The following is a 24,260-nucleotide window of genomic DNA, read 5'->3' as shown; positions in this document are numbered from 1 at the left end:
AAGGGCCGGCCACTTAAGGAAGAGTTTTGGAACTCCAGTGAAACCGAACTCTCGACAACAGGCTTCTTAAGGCGGCAGACTACTAAATATTTTTGAAAAGCTAATAATTTTTCTTTTGCCCGTTTTTCGTAAGTGGAAAGAGGTAATAAAATGTAATTTACTACAATAATAGATAATGTTATTCTACACCTGAAAATATGAATCGGAAGAATTTTCAGTGTTGCCATCCATACAAATTACAGTGTGACCAGAATTTGAATTACTCAAAAATCTAGGTAAAGGCAGCGACTAGAAAAATGAACTCAACGGTAATTGATGACTTATCATGCTGTCTACCTTTCTTGTTTACTACTTTTTAAAAAAATGTTTCTACTTATTTTGTAATAACTTATTTATTTTGTAATAATTTATGTAAGTTTTATAAAATAAATAGAAATGTTATTTAAAAAGTAGTAAACAAGAAAGGTAGACAGCATGATAAGTCATCAATTACCATTGAGTTCATTTTTCTAGTCGCTGCCTTTACCTAGATTTTTGAGTAATTCAAATTCTGGTCACACTGTAATTTCTATGGATGGCAACACTGAAAATTCTTCCGATTCGTATTTTCAGGTGTAGAATAACATTATCTATTATTGTAGTAAATTACATTTTATTACCTCTTTCCACTTACGAAAAACAAGCAAAAGAAAAATTATTAGTTTTTCAAAAATATTTAGTAGTCTGCCCCCTTAAGTCAGAAGCCAGACAGTTCTATCCGTTTGGAATATCTGTCATTCATCTTAAATGAAAAATATTGAACAAAGAACGACCATTTCAGCTAGTTCCCGATAATTGTGGTAATTATAATGAAAGATTTTCCAGTATTTCTGAGGGCAAAAGTGGCAAATCAAAAGTGGTATCTTGCTCAGGTTATCGGACTGATTTCTTCATTCACCAGTTTCGTTTTCCGTAACGTTACTTGGAGGAAAGAACAAATAGCAACTTAGTTAGACTGCAATTGCACTTCAACATGAAAGTAACATTTTTTTTAATAACGGTATAGGAATGCTGTAAAAGGACATCTGTTTTTGACATTTTTAAAATATGGTAAAATATAGGTAAAACTTACAGTTAGTTAGAGGACAATATTCTTTGTCATTTGCCAATCTTGGTGCTTTTAGGATAAATATAGCTTATTTAATCATGAACAAATTGACTTTTTATATGATTCAAAATAATAGTAATAATAATAATTTTGACAAAAAATAAATATTTTCCTGTTGTCTCTTACAAGTTAGTTACTTCTCTTATCTGAAGACGGTTTATAGACAATCGAAACCTCATAGATAAATTTTAATGTGTGTATTCCTCATTTACAATCAGATTGTATGTTTGTAGGTTTCGGTTACAACTGTTGGATTTTCTTAATAAAGTGGTCTATCTGTGAGAGTAATATTTATTTTTTCTAAATAATATGTATTATAATTATGTTCTCCAAATTACATTTACTTTTAACTTTATAGGAAACTCATTTTTAATTGTTTATGTAAATTGTATGTTTAATTGTATGTTTACTTTATTTTTATAATATCATATTTTGTTGCCAATTTCGTATATTGATAATAATTATTTCATTTTCAAAGTTTTTGTTTAAGTCAATTAGCTAATCAGCTCGTTATTTAACTAGCTTATAGGTGGGCGTAGTGATACTAATGATCAAGTTTGTTTCCTATTGAAATGGGTATACTTAGGGAAATTCTTCTAAATTATGTGAATTTATATTATCTTAGTATTGTCGTATTCTAAATATTCGATTTTATTAATTGCTATAAATACTTTCAAAATTACTCGCTCAGAAACTTCGATGATTATTAAAACTAGGTGGATTATATTTGTAGTCTTGTATATATTTACATTCCCATATGGTTCAATGGTTTAAATTGAAACCAGTCATACGCAATTTCTTTTCCTGTAGATAATTTCAATTTTGCTGATTTTAGCAGAAGTAAAGTACGTTATACATCTGAAATGTAATTAGTAAAATTCAAAAACAAATATTGGACTAAAGTTGTGGAACAAAATTCACTAAATAAAACAATTGAAGAAATATCTCAAGTGCAAAAGTACCACTAAATTCTTACGAGCAGATAGCAGTAGCGTAGCGTGGTATTCCGAAGTGGGGATGCCAAAGTTAGTCACTTGCACGACACAATACTATTCCAATCAGCAATACATAGCTATTCCGAGGGGAAATATAGAGTTATGAAAAATTTAGAAGGGAGGCCTCCCTAATTAGTGGCCTAGTGGGACATACAGAGGCAAATGCGTGGATTAGGGTAGAAGCCAATAAGCAATTGTCTCAGTTTCTTCTTGCCACTACCGTTGTGACGAGAAAACTCGGCCCCACTGTTGTATAAACATTGTTTCCAGTATAGTTCCCTTGGGCAGCTTATTTCTCCCCATACCATACTTCAATCTCGTTCTTGAAAAAGTCGCCCCTACGAATTTGTCATCTTGGGTCCGGAACTCAGGCCCCCATTCGTGAATATGGGCCTGAGTGTATACGTATATCATTTGTAGATGCAAGTAGAAAGTACTTAAACCAACTCTGGGGGCCTGTTTCTGCGTATCTATTTCGTTGTCAGATATCCAGATACTGAAGGCAGTTTAGTAAATCTGTCTTCAGCATTCGGGGGACGGGTAAGACCGTTTCCATATTTTTTTAAAAAAGCGATATTCAAATATTTATGAAGTTGAAAAACAATGCTGTGGAGGATCAGGGGAGCAGAGTTGTCTTCAACATTGGGAGGAGGGTAGATTTGAGGGAGGAGGGCATATCTGAGGATTTTTCTGGGGGGAGGGGAGATGAGACCCAAATTACAGTAGATGAATCTGATTTCTGAGGTGAACCTGTTGTAAGCGATTAGATGAAATTGTAGTACATATCAGTATTAAAAATCAGTGCCGTGAACACATTCTGTAATCTGAATACATGCATATTTATAATTGATATGTTTCTACTTATGCATCCACAATGATCCAAATTAAAATTTTAGGACACTTGTTTTGTAATAATATAAATAATGACTTCCCCAAAAGTATGGAAGAAAATCAACTATGTATGGCCAACAATACTCTTATTTGAGCAAAATTATGATGATCACAATACAGGAATTAAACAAATAGTTGAAAATAGACTAACAGTAATTAATGACAATGAAATATTAAAGAATACAATTTTTTTTTTTTAAATGAAACAAGTCAAGGTACATCAATTTCATCTCACTTTCCTTTGTGGCAGTCGCATACAAATCTTCACAATTTCAAATCTGATTATTAGGAAGCACAGTCCCCTTGTTCCACGATTGGAGGGGACATGTTCCCCTCATCTCCCCGGGATATGTGCCAGTGACTGAAGGGCCCAAGAAATCTTTGCGAGGAGCGAAGAGTGTTGGCTCTCTTGACGTACCAGATCAGTGACCGTGATTCTACAGAATGCTTTATGTTTATGCTTGTGTGTGTGTGACCTCCCTCAAAGAGTTTCTAGCAACGCCACTGGACATACTGTATATTTATGAAGAAGATTAATAATTTGCCTTTAATTACGATTACAATTATGATGCATTTCATTACGATTACAATTACGATGCATTTCATTACGATTAAAGCATAACTATTCTTATACTATTATTTACATAACCGACTTGTTTCAAAAAGACAATTAACTAACCATTTTTGTTTTGTTCTATCTCCGTGATAGCGCTCGTACGTTCTGTTCAGAAACTATAGCTTAGTTCAAAATAGATAGAGTTGGAAATACTTGAATATGCCAGCGTATATCTAAAGTAAAATGTAGAGTAGCAAGGGATGAAGAGAGTAGTAACTGGGCATGCGCATTCGACAGAAAGCAGACGAAAACCACGTTGCTTGCAGTAGGCCTGGATGCCCAAGGAACAAAGCATCCGACAAGAGAAAAGACAGAAAATGTGCATCTGAGTGACGCGCATGCGTAGGTTCCGCTTGTCAAGGTGAGAGAGCGCATCCAGAAGATTGCAGTGGGAATAATTGTGATAATAACAAGCAAACAATTTATATATAATGAAATACGTATTTTTTTCTTATTAACAGGGGATGCGTTCCCTTACGCTACGCCGCTGGCAGATAGATTATTATTTCATCACAGACATGTTTCATCTATTGCTGATTAATGAATCTTGGACTGTACCGTAAGCTGAAACGTTATTTTGATTGAAATTTTCTTTAAAATTAACGTATGACTAGTTATAACGTTTTGGAGGTTTTAATTGTGCAGTTCAAATTACTTTTACAAGGCAGCAGTTGAATTTTGAGCGTATGGAAAAGGCAAGAAATATGATTCGTGGCTAGTTTTATTTTAGTCCGTCCTTCCATAGAGTAAAATGACTGTAATTCTGAGCATTGCACAATATGTTACTACCCATCTAAATTATTAATATTTTGGCAAAATGAAAGAGTCTTGGTAAATTAAAATATAATTTTGTTTTTTCTCCAATGACCACGAAATATAATATTGACAAAATTCTTCAAACAAGTTTTATTCCGTAAAACAATACTTATTATTATATATATATATATCACAGCAGTTAAATATCAATGGAATAAGTACAGTTTAATGGATACTTTTATTTTATTTAGAATTGTTTTTTGCTGGTGTTTACAAAATTAATTCCCACAAATATTAGATTTGATTACCTTGATTCCGGTACAGATATATGCTTAATGGGCCAGAAAAGATAGTTAGATTGTGTTTAGTAATATTTGTATTTATGTGAATTATAGAATATGAATAGTATAAGAAATTTCTATTTATGTATGGGCCAATATTAGAGTAAAGTAGTGATGTATGTTATGATATGTGTAGAAAGGATGCGAGGCCATTACTCTATTTTGAAGTTGTTATTATATTAACGTTGCATGAATAGAAAATAATTTAATATTTTATAAACTATGAGTGTAAATATCTAAGTACAATCTTGTATAAAAATGTGAAATTTAATTTATTTAAAATTTGGAAATTACGTAACTATTGAAAATCGATTACAGCGACAGTTATTAACAAAATTGTAAATTAATTCATATTCGTTGTCACTAGAAGTTCATTGCAAACTTTTCTTTCTTTTAAAATGCCCATATATAATTTGCTGTGAATAAAGATTAACCTAATCACTACACAATGTTATTTCCGTATTTAGCTAGATAATTTCTTTGTATTTTAGAAGTTGTTTTGTAAGAATTTTTCAGTGTATTTTCAATTACAAAAAGTTAGTTTTTTTTTTTTTAACTAGTAACACCAATAGAGTTTTAACTGTACAGATACCAACGTAGAACATATTTTCTGAATTATAAGTGGGCAGATTTATAATAAGTCAGATTTGCGGTGCCGAAAGAATAATAAATATTAATGTTTAGTTTAAGTAGAATTTTGTTTTTAATATTTGTAGGGACATAGTTAATGGATGTCGCAAAAATAGGAATACAAAGTAGAAGCTGGATCCAAGGACTAAGGACGGAAGTTAATAAAAAACTTATGTAAACGAGGGTTCCATAGACCATAGAATTAGTTAGTTAGGGACATAGTTCCTAACAGGTGCTAAAATGGCGGCCCTGTATTAAACCTCTAATTTTAATAATTTATTATATATTTATTATTATTATTATCAGTACATGTACATTTAAGTCAAGTGAGTTACACATTATTATTATTATTATTATTATTATTATTATTATTATTATTATTATTATTATTATTATTATTATTATTATTATTACACAGAAAAGAGAATGGAAAATTCACCATATTTTGCTCGGGTTGCATACATCAAAGAAATCTCGAAAAGCATGTAAGGGGGAGGTAGTTTCAGCTGATAAGGGAAGAGAGGGAGATTATGTATCGAAGTACAAGATGTTTTGTACACCAATGGAAAGCACTAATGACCCCTATTACGAAACTAATAAAAATATTCAGAATGCATGTACTGTGCTAGTAGTAAGAATATACAAGGTGTTCAGAAGTCCGTTTCCACCCCCTAGAAGTTGCAAATGGTGAGACAGATGCCAAAACAGGAAAATATGTGTTTGATCATTTTAAAATAGAGATGCAAAAAAGCCGGCTTTTTTGAATCGATGGTTTTTTGCACATAAAAGCCGGCTTTTTGGGGAAAAAACGAGAATTTTGGAAATTTTGGCTTTTTTCATTTTCATATTTTTTCTGTTTAAATAGCTTTCTTATAGTATACTCTAAAGTTAAATAAGATTTCATGACCTGAATGCCATATTTCGCTTTGGAATTCACCATCATGATGGAGGGAGCACATGGTTTATGAATTAAAGTAAACATAAAGTACGTATTATTTGAGAGCAATTTTAGAAGCTATTCAACTTGATTTTAACTTCTGAATTATTGACATTTTTTCTTCTCTAGATAATTTCTTTTTAGTCATCCGTGTTTCACTTCTTAGAGCTTAGTACTCTAGCTTCTAGCACATAATTAAACTTATGTTTTTCAATATATCCATCAGAGCGTACGTTTTTCAATATATCTGTCACAGCGTACTTCCACATTTCCGTTATACTGTAGCTGTGCAATGATTTAACAATAATCTTCCAGACACAACCTTGAATACCATTTGATAGAAATAATCAGTATCGGATTTAGAAAAATATTTGGGAGGTTTTTTTCTGAATAATGTTTGTTTTTTCTAAAAATTTCTAACTTTTATTTAAGAAGAGCGTAAGTTTATGAGTACAGGCATAACAAATATTTCGTTTCGTTTGTATATTCAGCTATAATCTTCCAGATACAACCTTGAAGACCATTTTATACTGATAACACTGTTCAACAAATTTCGATCGAAAATATGTAAATTCTTTGAGATTGCGATTTTTACATTCATTTAAGCATAATATGAAAGGAAGTGATAATAGAAGAATTTTCTTAGCTCAGGTTGTAAAAAAACGCCCTTGTACAACAGTAGCTGTATATATACAAACGTATTAATATTTATAGAACATTTAAACAAAATCCTTGTAAAAACCTACATTTCACTTTTTTTTAAATCTATTTCACTGTGATGTGATAAGCTGGGGAGTTAAGAAGTACCCTAACCTATAGCTTTCTATACCCTTGTACTTCCTTTTTCAAAATTGCGCAAATACCAGTTTTACAGCGATACAGAAAATAAAGTAACCGTGGTCAAGTTAAACATTAACAATTCCGTAATAAAAATCAGTATTAACATCAAAGCATGAAAAATATGTACAAATACCTTTTTGTGCAAGAACTACACTGCAATGTAGACAAAAGTTTCAAGTGATCCCTTGTACAGGATTATGTTTATTTTATTTTGAGCGTCTTCGCTTGGCTTGCCTTTTGTAGCTTACATCTGGAGCATCCCTTGCAATAGTCCAACAGTAGTCGGCCAATATGTTAGAACTCCACTTTTCCTCATATCTCTTCTCCATGGCTGCAATATCTTGATGGAAACGCTCACCATGTTCGTCACTTACTGCTCCACAATCTTCGGGAAAGAAGTCTAGATGTGAATGAAGAAAGTGGAGCATCAGAGACATATTGCAACCAAGATTTTCGTAGCACAATAACAACTTTGCTACCAGTTGTTTGTAATTTGTTGCTCGGTGTCTTCCCAAGAACTGTGAACAAACACTCTTCAAGCTTGCCCACGCAGCTTTCTCCTCACCTTGGAGAATATCGTCGAACTTGTGATCTTTGAATAGTTGCCTAATCTGTGGCCCTATGAAAACACCCTCTTTAACTTTGGCATCACTTAATCGAGGGAATTGTCCTCTTACGTACTTATAGCCCTCATCCTCTTGGTTCATGCTCTTAACAAAACTTTTCATAAGACCTAGTTTAATATGTAGAGGGGGAAGCAAAATTCGGTTACGATCTACCAGTGGTTCATGCTGCACATTTTTCACTCCCGGCTGAAGAGTTTCTCTGGTACTCCAATCACTTTTGCGGTAATGAGATCCACGATCTCTACTCTCCCATTCACATATAAAGCAACAATACTTTGTATACCCTAACTGCATACCTAGCAACAGTGCTATTACTTTAAGGTCACCACAAATGAGCCACTGAAAATCGTAATATTTAATGGCTTGAAGTAAACGTTTCAAGTTTTCATAAGATTCCTTCATATGAACTGCGTAACCTACAGGAATTGAAGGAAGTTCATTTCCAATATGTAAAAGCACTGCCTTTAAACTCACCTTGGACGAATCTATAAAGAGCCTCCACTCCGTAGTTTCGTAATTAGAGACCATTTACATCTGTACATGCCACAAGTGTGTCTTCCATAGTAAAAAATGAAGTGAACATCATCTTCCTATTCCGATACACTGAAATATTTACTTTTTCCTGCAATAAATTCCATTGCTTTAAGCGTGACGCTAAAATTTCGGCTTTGCTTTTCGAGAGGTCCAAGTCTCTGATTAGATCACTTAGTTCCTCTTGAGTAAGTCTATGTGGTTCACATGGAGGTTCTTCTACAACAAACGTAGGGTCCTTCGAAGTACTTGATTCAGGAGCTTCAACTTCTTGATCATCATCAGAAGAAAGATCGTATTCTTTAGGTGGGTCAAGAACAGGCAGTCCTTCTCCATGTGGAACAGGGCGCATTGCAGAAGGAATGTTAGGATAGATCAAGGCCCGTTTCTTCTTCGTGGAAATTCCCTTTTTGACGGAAGGAACCATACAAAAATAACAGTCTCTGATGTGGTCGCTTAGCTCCCTCCAAATCATGGGCACTGCAAAAGGCATTGAGCGCCCCTTCCCATTAATCCAATTTCTTAGATTGCTGGCACAAGTGTTACACACAATGTGGGTGCCCAAGATTTATTTTGGTCTCCAATTTTACAACCAAAGTAATATTGATAGGCTTTTCTTATTAGTGGTGTTATAGTCTGCTTTTGTGAAGAAAATGTCACTTCCCCACACACGTAGCAGAAGCTATCCGCACTGTTTACACAATTTCGCGGCATTTTTGTTTATTGAAATCTTCAAAATGTCACTTGAAATAGTTCCGACAACTATTTAAAAGTATATAAATACATTCGAAATACCAGTATTTTTGCGTGCTTTATGTCCTGCACTACACACCCAAAACGCTGATAACTGCACTAAACCTGTCTTTTCTAACAATAGCAGAACACTACTGAGATAAGGAACACAATGAAACCAAGCGTTCATATAGTTTCTCCATGTTGCCGGATCAGTGTAACATTTTACTACAAACGAAGCAAATATATTTATTTTTAAAGCGTTATTATTAGACATGCCTGTAAAACGAAAATTAGAGCTAATATTCGAAAATAACTTTCAAATTCGTGATCAGCACCACAAAATCAATAAGAATTAGCTGATTTTGTTCAATTTACATTTTCGTTGTTGAACAGTGTAATCAGTGGCGGATTTAGAAAAGTATTTTCGGAGGGGTTTTCTTATTAATGCTTAGTTTTTCTAAAAATTCCTATTTTTTATTTGAGGACAGCTTGAAGTTTATAAGTAAAGGCAAAACAAATATTTAGTTTGTTTTAGAAATTCCTTAATTTCGGGGTAGAGGCTTCAATCCGGAAGACATCCCCACCCTAACCCTCTTCGCAAATCCATCACTGCTGGTAATTAATAAAACAAAGATTTAAAAACGATTAGAAAGTAAGTCGGCCAGGACTCACAGTACACGCATTATCTCTACATTCACAGATGGAATTAAGAAAAACTTTTGTCAAAATAGTCGAATGCGGGGTTGAATCCCGGACTTCACAATAGAAGTGTGAAAGCTAACCACTCACTCATGTTTGTGCAGTTGTGCTTAACTTAAATGTATTCTCTCTCTCTCTCTCTCTTTCTCTATGGCTACAAAAGCTCTCCATTGACTTCTGTCCTTATCCAATTCAATCCAGTTTCTACTCTGTATTCCTATTTCTGCTAGATCCATCTTAATATTGTCCTCCCATCTGGGCCTAGATTTTCCTATGGACGTTTCCCGATTGGATTTCCAGTTAAAACTTTGAAAGCGTTCCTACTTTCTTCCATTCTGGCTACATGACCTGCTCATCTGAGCCTCCTAGACTTGATCCGCCTTATGCAGAGTCGTTTTGACGTATGATTAACGTCATACTAAAAGCCTGACTACTACGGGAACCTTATGTTAGTCGAACTCTTTAGTATGGCACTAATCACACGTCAAAATGACTCTGCATACGGCCCGATGACTCTAACGATGTTGGTAAACCGTATAAATTATGTAGTTCCTCCTTATGAAGTTTCCGCCATTCCCCTTCCTCTTGGATCCAAATATTTGTCTCAGAATTTTATTCTCAAATAATTTCAGTCTGCGTTCTTCCCTCAGCGTAAACGACCATGTTTCACAACCATAAAGCATAACAGGCATGCTTATCGTTTTATATATTTTAAGCTTTTAATTCCTCGACAGAACTCGCGACGACAAAATACTCGTATTTTGAACTGAATAATAACAAGAATTTTCTGATTTGAGTCGACATTTAATTTCTTTGTGGGTATGACTTTGGTCAGGTAATATTGATCCAAGATATGAAAAAGTACCCACTGCGTCGAAAGTATTAACTGATATTTTAACGCACTCATAATTTACCGTATTACGATCCTTCTGAACTTCCTTGTATTTAGATTTCTCTGCATTTACTCATGTCCCTGCAAGCGTTTAATAAGGCCTCTGTATTTCTTTCGATTGTTCTCCTATCAGATTTACATCATCAGCATACACCATTACCTGGTGAATACCATTCAACTCTAGGCCCTGGCTCCTATCTTTGATTTTTCTTATAGCGTACTTCGGAACAAAGCTGAATAATAACGGCGATAACGCATATCCTTGTTTCAGGCCAATCTTGGCGTGGGAGCTCGAATTTTTCTACTCGGACTTTACTCTGGAATTCATTTAAACACTTAATAAATCTAGCTTTTTCGGTATTTCAAATTCTGTAAGAATGTTGTACAATGTTTCCCTCCTTACCGAGTTGTAAGCCTTTCTAAAATCAATAAACAGTTGATGTACTGGATAATATATGCCCATTTCTTTTCGAGTATTTGCAAATGGTAAATATCTGGTCGATTTCGACTAAATTCACACTGATAATCTCCAATAATTTCATCTGCGTATGGGGTCAATCTTATTAATAGAGAAATGCCTCGATAAATATTACAATCAATTTTGTCGTCTTTCTTGTGAATTGAAACAGTGATTGATTCTTCCACTCTTTTTAAATGTATTCCATAGTTTTTCATTTTTGTAGAAAAAAAGTTTCCTAACTATATGTTGAATTTTCTTGTTAAAAATTTAGAAACCTTTAGCATTGGGTAAACCGTGATGGTGGTTATATATTCTACAGCCTAGGAAACCATAAGCTCAGATGAACCGTCTATTACGTATATGATCCATGAACAGAAAATTCGATACTTTCCCGATTCTTAACAAGCTTAACTAGCAGTCAGTGCATTACAGAATTTGGGAGCTTTACCGATTTTGCAGATCCGAAGCACCTGATAGGTGGTAACAGATTATTACGTATGTGATCAATCAGTGAAAAATTTGTTCGAAATATTCATACAATGTATATGAAAATTAAAACTTAACTGAAAATTTTGAAGAATGTACAGAACCACCTGAAACGAAGCTCTTGATGTGCAGATTTCTCTCATGTTTTTCTTTACTTTGCTTCAAAAAGAGGGTGTGTGATATTTTGAAGTAAAAATACTATACATACAATTTTGCTAGTTATTTGTGTATCATTTTTTAAAGTACTTATTGTATATAAGAGGTTAAAATATTATTACATATATTGATTAATCCTTTAGAATTCATAATGTAAATATGTTAAGAATTTTAAAAAATCTTTTTGAAATTCATGGTTTATTTTCGAGGTTTCATATTATTATCTGCATCAGCCACTATTTAAACAAGTTCTTTTTGTTGTAGAGAAGTGAAACAAAGTCTGCTTTATCAGTTTAAAGCAAAATATTCAAAAAAGCCCAAAATTTCCCAAGCAAAAAAGCGAAACAGAAAAAACCGAGTTTTTTTTCAAAAAAGCCGTTTTTTTCCGAGCCCTTGCATCTCTATTTTAAAAGTACAACGTATCAAAGCAAAAAGTATTGTCCCAGAGCCACCTGCAGGGTCCCTGGCGAGGTCCAACTAAAAAATTGCAAATGATAAGGAGGGGTCAAGTAGTATATTGTTGGAAAGCTGTTGGGAAATGAAAGATGAAGGAACAAGCCTCTACTCTCTAAAATTACCCTGTTCGAAACTCGGTCAAAATTTCAGCAAAAACATCATTGTAAAGTCTATGGCCACTCCCATAAATCTGAAACGGTGCGAGAGATGTCAAAACAGGAAAACACATGTGTCATCATTTTAAAAGTATAATGATTGAAAGTAAAGATATTTGTCCCAGAGTCCTCCGCAGGGTGCCAGGCGGGGACCTACTAAAAAGTTTCAAATGGCAAGGGGGTCAAGCAGTATATCTTTTGAAAGCTGTTGTTAAATTTAAGTAGATGGAACACGTCTGGACGCTCTACGATAACACTGTGCGAACATTTTGCGTTTTAGTTCTTCTTTCTGTAGTCGGGTTTTAGTTTGTTTTTACTTTAATTTTTGTACTCAATATAAAGAAAGGAAAATCCTCTACTGTGAGATTCTGCACTTTGGGCCCAGTAATGTCTAAATAAATAAAGAAATATAATAAAATAAAAGAAAATTAAGAAGTAAAGAAAAGGAAAGAAATATCATTTGACATCTTTGAGTATAGAACTGACTAGTTAATATATAATGTACAATAGTGGTACTTATGCTCGTCTGGATTATCAAGTATAAAATGAGTCAAATAAAAAGTTTATTGCACCAGGAACAGCGAATACGTGCAAGTGTCTCACAATGACAACAAGTGCCGATTGCGAAATGGAAAGCGAATGCGCTCGGAGAATCGAAATGAGGATGTACATTTTGACCGACCGCCATTTTATACAGGGTAATTTTAGAGAGTCGAGACTTGCTCGGTCCTCTTTCATTTCCCAACAGCTTTCCAACGGTATGCTACTTGACCCCGCTTACCATTTGCAATTTTTGAGTTGGACCCCGCCTGGGATCCTGCAGATGGCCTGGAACAACACAGTTTGCTTCGATATATTCTACTTTTAAAATGATCAAACATGTGTTTTTCTGTTTTGGAAACTGTCTCACCGTTTGCGATTTCTAGGGGTGGCAACTGACTTTCTGGACACCTTGTATATTAATATAAATTGCATAGTATACACATTCGGAAAATCTTTATTACAGTTTCGTAATGGGCATCATTAGTGCTTTCGATTGGTGTATAAGCCATCTTCCACTTCGATATATAATCTCCCTATCTTTCCTTATGAGATGCATAAGGCAAGCCTTGCACTTGAGATCCAATAAACTTGTTTACGAGAAGTAGGCAAACATTATCGTTACTCCTATTATTATTTATTTCCTCCTCCTAGTGGAAGCTCTTTCAGAAAAAAAAAGATAATAATTTCTAAAATATTGTATTCAACGTACAATTATTTTCAATAATAATTCATACGATGCATTTTTCTGCAGCAGCTTTTGAGTCAAATCCCTCGAAATATTTCAGAGATCAGCAGTGGCGTATTTACAATTTTGTTTCAGGGGGTGACTTTGCTAACTTTATTCTTGAAAATATGAAAATTCTGCAAGATATTACATTTACTTTAAAATAGTAAATGCAATTTTCGGGGAGGGGGCTTAAGCCTGGAAGCCCGCCCCTTTAAATGCGTCACTGGAGATCAGTAAACAATACATTCGCATGTGCATATTGTACGCATTTACGAGTGCGGAACATCACATATGTAAACCATGAGCTACCGCTGATATTCGTTAAGAAATGCATTTAAGAATACTTGAAAGTGAATATTGTACTGGAAAAAAAATCAGGAGCTTAAAAGATAAAAGTGAAACTAGAGTTTCATAAATGATGTTATCTATTTCTAGTGCAAGTTTTTACTTTCCACCGTCGTCCGTCTTTATGAAGATTTTAGTCCTAACACAATAGTAGTTTTGTGAAATTACATTCTTAAGAGTAACTTAGATTGTATAGTATTTACCTTCTAATTTAATTCATTTCATTTAATGTAGTTTAATACATTTTTATTATGAACACATACTAAATTTTGAATAATGTTAGTAAATCAAAAGATCTGATGTAAATCAAGTTTTTTTTTTAAATGACAGTTAACGAGCATACTCAATTCTAATAAACTTTGTTAATAATTGTTGGGAGGGGGCATGGTGCCTCAGTGGTAGAGCGCTTACTATTGATGTCTGGGGTCCCTGATTCGAGCTCCGGCCAAGTAACTTTGTGGTAGACAACTTCGTGTCTGTGGGTTTTCTCGGGTACTCCTGTTTCCTCACACATTCTCATTCTACTGATACTTCCATCATCGTTCAGTTGCCTTAATCATCCATCTCCCTTAGCTTAAAGGGTATAATCTTGTAACGCTAAATTAAAAGATTTCATTTCATTTCGTTGACCACTGTGATTGACCATCTGATAATTGGTTGAAATAGAACAATTTCGTTCATAGTCATTCTCAGTGTCTCTTCTGTTTCTTTTGTCTCGGTGTCTCTCTGTTTAAAGTGAAAACAAACGAAAACCCCACTACAGAAAGAAGAACTAAAACGCAAGATGTTTGCACAGTGTTATCGTAAAGCGTCCAGACGTGTTCCATCTACTCTCATTTAACAACAGCTTTCAAACGATATGCTACTTGACCCTCTTGCCATTTGAAAATTTTGAGTTGGACCCCGCCTGGCACCCTGCGGAGGACACTGGAACAAATATTTTTACTTTCAATCATTGTACTTTTGAAATATACATCGATAAGGCGAATGCTTTATGTCCAATGTGCCTATGAATATTTATCATAAATTAATTACATGAGTAGTAGCGTGTATGCAAAGGAAAATATATATTGTCTAGTTATAGGTGTCATGTATCAAAGATGCCAGAGAAAAAACAATAATTTGGTTACTGAAAGATCAATTGAGCGTTGTAAAGAAGAAGGAAATCTTGTTGATGCTATCTTGAGGGTTTTATTTTCTGTGGATTATTTAATAACAATTTTCCATTAAATTGTGCATAATTATAATAGTTTTTTTTTCATACAGTGAAATATACATACGTAGAGAAACAGATATATTTTAGAAATTTAGATTATTTTCGTTATAGCAACTTCTTAAGTGATTATAGATCTGAATGTTATTACTTGGTAAAATTATTTTATGTTAAAAAAGCATGAAGTAAATAGTTCAATAAAATAAAGAATTTTAAGTAGATTTTTTTCTGAAATAGGAGTATAATACATAGTGAAATGTCATATGATCTATAGTTCCTATCCTTTCCTTACATCAACATATAAGCCAATCATTCGAATGAATTCTGAATAGTAAGACCGCTCTAATATGATGTTTAACACTAAGTTCAATAATTGAAGCGCTTACAGAATAAAGGTGTTATGTTACATTTTTTGAAACGTCGAATTCTGACGGTTTATGCACGTGTTATATGTTAGTCATGCTACATAACACATCGTTTAGTAAGCCCTTCTCCCAGTGAAGAGATTTGGAAACGATGAAGCGTGTATGTTAACATACATAGTTGTGAAAGTAAATTTTCCCGAAATGCACAATTTGTTACATAACACCTTTATCCTCTAACCGCTTCAATTTATACTTTGTCTGTTGTAGTTCAATATTTCATTTTAGGCCACATTTTGGGAGAAGAAAAACGAAAGATTAGCCAATAGTGTTTACCTAAATCATTTCTATATATTAATATAACACGTGATATGAGGTCAGGGGGCTCTTGAAAGATATAACATGAAAAAAAATTAAAATGGTATTTATATATTAGAATTAAAACATTAGGTAAGGTTTCTTCCTTTAATTTTAAGGAGGAAATTTAAATTTTTACCGATGTGAGTCCCCTCAAGAGCCGCTATTACATGTTGCAATAGAGAATTCTAATGCTGGTAAGGATTCCCTCGTCATAGACATGTAATACAGAAAGAGACCCTTGGTAGTTTTGCAATGTTGCTAAAGCGAATATTTGAATAATAAAAGCTACATTAATGCGTATTTCACTATCTGGTGTCCTGGAATTAATTTAACTCTCTGTTAAAACGCTGAGAATTCTTTTACGCAGACAGAGTAAAATGACATGTCATGAGCACCAAATGTACTTTACTTTTGTTATGTATCGGTTACGACTCTCTCAAGTTCTGTCAACTTCTTTCTATCCTCAATGGAGAACGTGTTTATAGCAAAGATAAGCTCTGAAAAACACATATATGAGAAGGGTTAAGTAGCAGCAATAGTAGTAATTTGCTTTAACAAGTCAGCAATTTGATTTAACGTTGAGAGCTCTTTATTTCCTATTACTCGGGATTCGAGAATTTACTGTGTGTAGTGTATTAATAAATTTAAATAACACTATTCAGTTACTTAATGGTATTGTAATTGATAAAAGTAAGAAGCCAATTAAGTAGTAGACCTTATATGAACTCTTGGATAATGACTGCGGTTATGTTGGCAGGCCTTTCGCGAATAATTTAAAACTTTTACAAATTTCGAGCGCTTCAATTTGCAATATGGAAGGTGTTTGTTTAACTGAGCAGAATAACAAATAGAAGGATTTATGTTTCCAATTCTAATATTGGAGGAGATGATCTTTCACTAGATTATAAACACCGGTAAGTTATTGTGATGTACAGAAAGTCATTCTGACTGATAATTCAAATATAATTTCATAGATTCGCAGCTTCTTATCTTTCAGGTGAATGTTACATGTCATAGCTTAAATCCTATTAATTATCTGAACAGAACATTACTAATGTATGTTGAGGCTATTTTTAAAACTATTTTTTTTATTATTGTTTGTTCATATCATTATAAGTTAACTATGAAAGTCTATTTATGAACACTTTTTAACCATAAAACAATATTATTTTGGATACTAAATAACTGTTCTATAAACATCTCCGGGTTGCAACATCTAAAACCAAGAAAAAAAAACTTAGTTTCGATGAAATGGCTGCGCAGAAATGTTAACATTAACATATACAAAATTCTTCATTTGTGCAATGCGCAATCTCACCTGGAATGTGGAATTATTATTCGGAACTGTGAACCTAAATATTTTGCAAATTGTATTAAGCAATTTAATATGTAAGGATTTGAACTTATTATCTCTCGTTGACAGTCGTTATCTTCTTTTTTATTTAATTTTTTTTTCATAACATTTCAAGGTGCTCTCTACTTAGATTAATTTTGATAATAGTTCCTTATTGTCAAACTAGGAATTTTATTCCTTTCGTTTGGAGGATCTCTTCTTCTAAATTTTCCATTTATAATTCTATAGCGACAGTGAATGAATTTTACATTATTTTGAATCTATTTCAATCCAAAATTTTCTACTGTTAGTAATCAATTTCGTAAGCTCCTTAATTGCTGCTAATTTCTTGTTTTTGATTTGTATGGTTCTTTATTGGTAATGGTTTTATCTTTTATTTCTTTTTCCTTTCTTTCTGATGGGTGCGTTTGTATTTTGGTGGCCATTTGTGTTGTGTTTTTTTTCTTTTTTTATCATCAGTTTTTATCGATTCTTAAGATACGTATTTGATTAACATTTTGTATTATTTGTATTAACAGATATTACAAGAATGTTTTATTATATAACTGATGAATTTATCATGTTTTCTTCTTTTTTATCTTTTTCTTTTCACTTTGCTTATTTTATTTACAAGCATGATTTTATTATTGGAGGTTTTTTATGTACATGTATTTCTTTTTTTTTATATTGCATTTATTCTTGGCGCACACATGGCTGCCCAAGCTGTTTGTTTTACTATTTTTCTTAAAAAGAGAAGCTTTAAATCTTATGCACTTAAGACAATGATCAAGCAATTACGTTTTTAATAATTCTGTATACCTCATCTGTTGTAGGCAGAGTTCCCATAGAATACCGGAAATAGAGTGAACCACTTGTTCGAACTGGTGATGAAATATTTGGAAGAGCCATGGCATCTAAGAGAGCTTTCAACCATTCTTCTTGCAGTCTTCTGTCCCGTGCGCGCTACAAAACAACACAATAATTAGAATTACGTTTAATATGTTGTCTGTCACTTAAAATTTGATTATTGATTACTAATTACAGTAAACCAAAAACTAAGATCAAAGGAAAAGCCTTGTTTTCTTCAATTGAAATATGCTACACATAATCCATTCATGCAGTAACCAACCTACAATTTTATTGGTGTGTTTCACTACTTTAAATTACTGTTGGCTTATTGTGTATCTTATACATAGGAACAATTACTATAGCATTAAAATAATTTGAATCGTATATGTAATATCCTACAGAGAATGTAACGATTTATCATTTTCAATAAAAAATTATAGAATTAGAAGGTGTTTTGAAATTTTAAAATTTTATAAAAAGACAAAACAGTGTGGGAAATCTTAATTAGCCTATTCTTCTATGTCTAGAATCTTGTCTATTTTACTTTTTCAGAAAGAGAAGTACAAAGGTACTTCTTAATACAGAAGTTGACCTGAAACAAAATAGCATTTTTAGACTAAGGTTGCCAAATCTCCAGGCGCCGCCCCGAGTACTCGGGTTTCAAATGAATTCTTCGGGATTCAACGAACTAAATTTACGGGCTTAAATATTAAATTACCTACAATTAATTTCCTATGCCATTTGTGGCTTCTAATACATGTCTTTTACTTAGTTGTCGTTTATTATTTACAAGAATTATATCTTTATTGTAACAAAAGGATACATTTAAATTATTTTCATTGTTGCACCTGTGTTATTGCGTAGCACCAACACTGTTTATATTTAATGATCTCACAAAGGTGAAGAAAAAAACTTAAAATAAGTTTCAATGGAAACGAATGGTACAATGAATTGTCTGTTTTGAAGTTTATAACCTCAACAGTTGAAAGGAAGGATATTCATAATAATAATGATAATTACTGCCAACTATGAAGTCAATTTTTCGAGAAAGAAGATTTACCGAAGTTACTCAAAATAATGCAGTAAATTCTCGCTATACCAGTCAGTAATGCACATGTCGAACGAGTATTTAGAGTAATGGAAACTTTATGATCAAATGATAGAAACAAAATATTAATAGAACTTGTGATAGTCGCAATTTGTGTTCGTATGCACTTGAAATTGAATCTGTATGACCTTTAAAGATTTCCATAATATGTGACTGGAAAACAAGACATTCTTGACGCAGCGAGAATCTCCAAAAGATATGAATAAGGTAGGTGTCTACTGTCACTAATTTATTTACTTAATTAGGTACAATATGCGTTTGTTTAATAATGGTGGCAAAGTTAGAAGTTGGTAATAGTAATTATAGGTGTTACAAGTAATAATGGTAATACAGAGGACACGCAAAAAATCTTCAGTCTCAAATGTGTGTACTCCATTACACAATTGCGCTGGTTTCCGGACTTGTCTTCAGTAGGGTTGCCAACTTTTGAAAAGTGAATTATCGGACAACGTTTATCAAAAATTTAAACAACCTTAAAGTGGTTATTTCACATAAAATTGAGCGATTCGGAGTTTGAATTTAATAAGTTCAGTTACTTTTGAAGCATTTATTAAACTTACTTATTCTATTGAGTTTGAGTTTGAGTTACTTATTCTAGTTTTAGTTGAGTTGGCACATATAATTTTTTGTAGTCTACCATCAATAATATTGTATTTAAAACAGAAAAGCAAATATAATTGGCAATTAATTATGCATGCACTAAATATACTTGAAAAGTAAGTCTTACCAGCTTTGCTAGGGTTGGTAATGTCTCGTAATACTCACATACTTTTACTGGATCTGAATGTATTATTTAATTGGAAGTTGTAGCTGAGGATGAATTAGTGCTAGCTGCGCTCTTGAAAATGTCCTTTTGTTCATCTTTAGCAGTTTTGATGGTAGAGTACAAAAATTACATACGCTGACTCAACTAAAACTAGTATAAGTAGGTTTAATAAACGCTTTAAAAGTAACTGAAGTTATCAAATTCAGTAAATTTCCCTGCCTTCAAGTCTTCAGAAAATTCCGCGCACAACAGGTCGATATCAAAGCGAATTATAAGCTCTGCTTTAATCATGTTCATCGACAAACGATTCCTCTTGTCATTCCGAAATAATACGAATAGAACAGAAAATAGGACTAGTAAGAGCAAAAATTACCGGAGATTTAACATCCGGTTTTGAGGTCGTACCGAACACCGCACAACGAAATCAAAAATCGAACTGTCCGGTAAAATACCGGACAGTTCGCAACCCTAGCCTTCAGCTCAATTTGGCAACTCTAGCCTAGACTGCATATTGTGAAGCAACTGAAATATTAATTTTAATTTAAAATGCACTGTACCTAACGTTTCGAAGATATTTGTTGTCATTTTCTGATATATTTCCTATATATCTTCTGTAAGGTGTTTTTCTTGGTTTTATATATTTTAAAAATTGCTGTTTACTGTAAGAAGATTGTAGAATACACTTAAGCTATTTATAATCTATTTGTGGAAAACTAATATTGTGATAACTGTTTTATTGATGTTGTGCTAAAATGATCGTTAATAAAGAACAGAGTTGAAAGGTACTTTCTATTCCCCTTTATTTTACTTCATTTTTCTTTTAACAACAACCCAGGTACAGTGCTGCAATGCTAATATTTGATAAACACGGAGTTTATAATCATAGCCACCATAGAACAATATTCTTTTCAGTTTCTTCAGGCTAAAGTATCTGGTTACTTGACCTATAATTACAGTGTGAAAAATTTGTTTCGGGAGGCACACAGTTTATGAAATTTATAACTCACTCACAAACACACACTCACACAGACTTACCTCACAAACTTTCAACTTTACAAGTTCTACGCTTCATTCTTTAGTTTATGAGATCGTTCTGATTCCATCTCCATGGAAAAAGTAATTAAAATTAAAACACTTAAAGATTAAAGAAGATAAAGATGCTTAAAATTTGTCGGGAAACTAAATGGAATAATACTTCTGTATATTAAAAACTTTTGAACTAACAGCTTCAGTCACATGTGATAGCTACATGGTTCTGACACATTAATCATCTCAGTTCTTTTCTTCTCCTTTCTAGGTACAAAAGTTATGTATCAATATAAGCTTGTTTTGTTCAAGCTGCCCGAATCGAGATTTAATTTTATACTTTTTGTGCTTAATAAAGAATAACTCAAATGCCTGTGATTCAATTCCTTGATTTTTCTTTTTAATAAGTCTAACTGTGTCAATTTGGTCGTTTGATTATTTGAAATGTTTGAATGGCTTGGTATCAATAACGCCTTAAACTTTGATTATATGTGTATGTTCTTTGATTCTATTGCTAATGTTCCTTTTTGTTATTCTAATGTGTAAATCTTTGCATTCGCAAACTACGTCGTAAACGACAGATGATGTGTGTTCTATCGAATAGCTTTTATGATATATAAAATGCCTTTAAAATAAAACAAGTGTTAAGTTTATTGGTGATAACTAGAGCCCAGATTTTTGTGCTAAAAAACTTCAAATATTTATTTTTATGTGATAAAAATGACAAAAAAAATTGCTAAAAATTAAAAATATTTAACAAAAAATAACTAGGAAAAATATGGGAAAACGCCCAACATAACAAAAACAAATACTATTACTCACCAATAGCTCCTACTCATCAATGTCGAAATTAAATGGGCATTGCAGTAAATAACTAACGTTTTTTACAAATTGTCCATCGCAAAGTCATGCCTATTGTCACGGGATAATGCCTTATATTGAGAAAAGGAACGTTCTACATCACACGATGTTAACCTCGCATATTTGAAAAGGGGCATATCACGAATATTCATACCATAGTGTTTTTCTCAAATAAATCCTTCATTTTTTTCTTACGACTTCAGCTTTTGAATCAGAAAGAACATTAAGCTTTAATTCAACGCATTGTACTTCTTTAACCGAAGGACTCAATAAATCTCGCGTAGTTTCTAGTTTCTTTATAGAGTGAGTCAAGAACCCGAAATTGGCGGATATGAAAGCCAAGTCACATTTCAAGCACTATCACTTACTAAATTTTGAACAATTTCAATGGATGAAGCATCGTCTGGGTTTAGTTTAGTTATTATAGACACAAATGCTTCAAAATTCTCCGCATAGTACCGTATTGCATTAAGCTAGGTACTCCACTGCGTGATTATGGATGTTGGGGGAAGTAAAAAATTGGGATTTGTCGAATTCTAGTTGGGATTTTATGAATAATTTTTCCCATTTGACACTAACTTGTCCACTTTAGGATAAAGGGTTCAGATTTTTTCAAACAATCGACGACATATGTCACGTGAATCATATTGGGGTAGCATACTGAAGGAGCACCATCAGTCAGAAAAAACAAAACATTGTCAATATTTCACACCATTCGGCTACAAAATGTGCAAAGATTCATTGAACAGCCTGGCAATTGTCACGTGATTCGTAACTGAAAGTTCTTTAGAAGCTAGCAAGAAATGTTGTTTGGAAATTATTTAATCATTTTTCAGTAAACCTACTACAACATTTTCCACTTTTCTAACACTAACAGAATACTAGTTGCATCAATGCTTAACCAGTTTTTTTCGTTTTCACATACAGACTTGATGTGGGTTAATGTTTCTTCATAGCTCTTAGATAGATAACGCTTACGAGGGGTTGACTCATCTGGAGGACTTAAGTTCGTATATTTGGTAAGAAAGTTTAGAAGCTCGGAGTTGTTTACCATATACAGCGGTAAATCAGCATGTCATTTTGTAGCTTATTCTTTTCCCGGTATTAATTTCTTTCGAGAGAAAGAAAAGACCAATTCGTTGTGAAATTTAGAAGAAAATAACGGAAAATTATTAAAAATTATGTATTTATTACAAAAATGTCCAAAATATTTATTTACATAACTTTTTTCAGAATATATGCATTTTTATGTTAAATAAAATTTGTAATTTACACTTGCAGGCTCTTAATTGGGATAATAAACTGTTTTGGGCCTGTAAGTGTTTTTTTTTAAAAAAAAACATGATTTAGATACAAATCCGGGCCTTAGTGACAACGTAGATACAGGAGCGTAGATCAATAATATTATATTTACGTTTTACTGAATATTTATTTGGTTGTCTCTTCATAAGGAGCAAGTAGCAGTATCACGGGAACGAGCACCGGAGGTTGTAGTGGATTTCTATCACTTCCGGTTTTAGTAGAGAATTAAGGATGGAGATGAATACATTTTTGGGACGCTTAATAGATTGCAGAAAATTGTTTTCCCTATCTCTTACTAATTTTGCTCTATAGTGATTAAAACTGGAAATGATTGATTTCTACAATTTACGGTTTGAATATCATCTCCACTAACGAAGTCGATTCCTAACTTTTGACCGGTTTGAATATCACCTCCACTAACGAAATCGATTCCTAACTTTTGATCGGTTTGAATATCACCTCCACTAACGGAATCTATTCATAACTTTTGACCGGTTTGAATATCACCTCCACTAACGAAATCGATACCTAACTTTTGACCGGTTTGAATATCGCCTCCACTAACGGAATCGATTCATAACTTTTAACCGGTTTGAATATTACCTTCACTAACGAAATCGATTCCTAACTTTTGACCGGTTTGAATATCACCTCCACTAACGAAATCGATTCCTAACTTTTGATCGGTTTGAATATCATCTCCACTAACGGAATCTATTCATAACTTTTGACCGGTTTGAATATCACATCCACTAACTAAATTGATTTCTAACTTTTGATATTCTAATATTACATCCTGGCCGAAACTGATGGTGATCCATGAAGTAGTTCTTGAAATGTTTGTCTCCCGGAAGACGGACTATGGATAAGTGTATAAAGAAATTTTAGTAAACCAAACTCCTTAAAAACTTATATTTGGCATTTTTTTTTGGTAAAGTATATGGGTGGTATCCGTTTAATTACTTATTCCATATAAAACTTTGATTTTTTCTCAAGATTCGTTTGTTCAAATAAACTTTATAAACTGTTAAAAATACACATATTATTTTCAAACCCACAAACACACTTGCGTAAATATAAGGATTCCCTGATCTTTCTTTCTTGTAAAATTTTGCG

General features: G+C 33.0%; 1 protein-coding gene across 3 annotated transcripts in view; it reads right to left on the bottom strand.

Annotated features, from left to right (window-relative positions):
- LOC145680503 (uncharacterized) overlaps window positions 1-24,260 on the bottom strand; it is a 184,621-nt gene that overhangs the window by 9,352 nt on the left and 151,009 nt on the right. For all 3 annotated transcript variants that reach the window (XM_081751094.1, XM_081751092.1, XM_081751093.1), the window contains exon 4: window positions 18,052-18,195. In XM_081751094.1, the coding sequence (XP_081607220.1) occupies window positions 18,052-18,195 (144 nt within the window). The remainder of the gene's footprint in view (window positions 1-18,051; window positions 18,196-24,260) is intronic.

The sequence above is a fragment of the Thermobia domestica genome, chromosome 3 (genome assembly GCF_964235325.1).
Source record: "Thermobia domestica chromosome 3, izTheDome1.hap1.1, whole genome shotgun sequence".
NCBI lineage: Eukaryota > Metazoa > Arthropoda > Insecta > Zygentoma > Lepismatidae > Thermobia > Thermobia domestica.
Note: the sequence above shows the minus strand (reverse complement) of the source record. Positions and strands in the feature narration are given on the sequence as shown.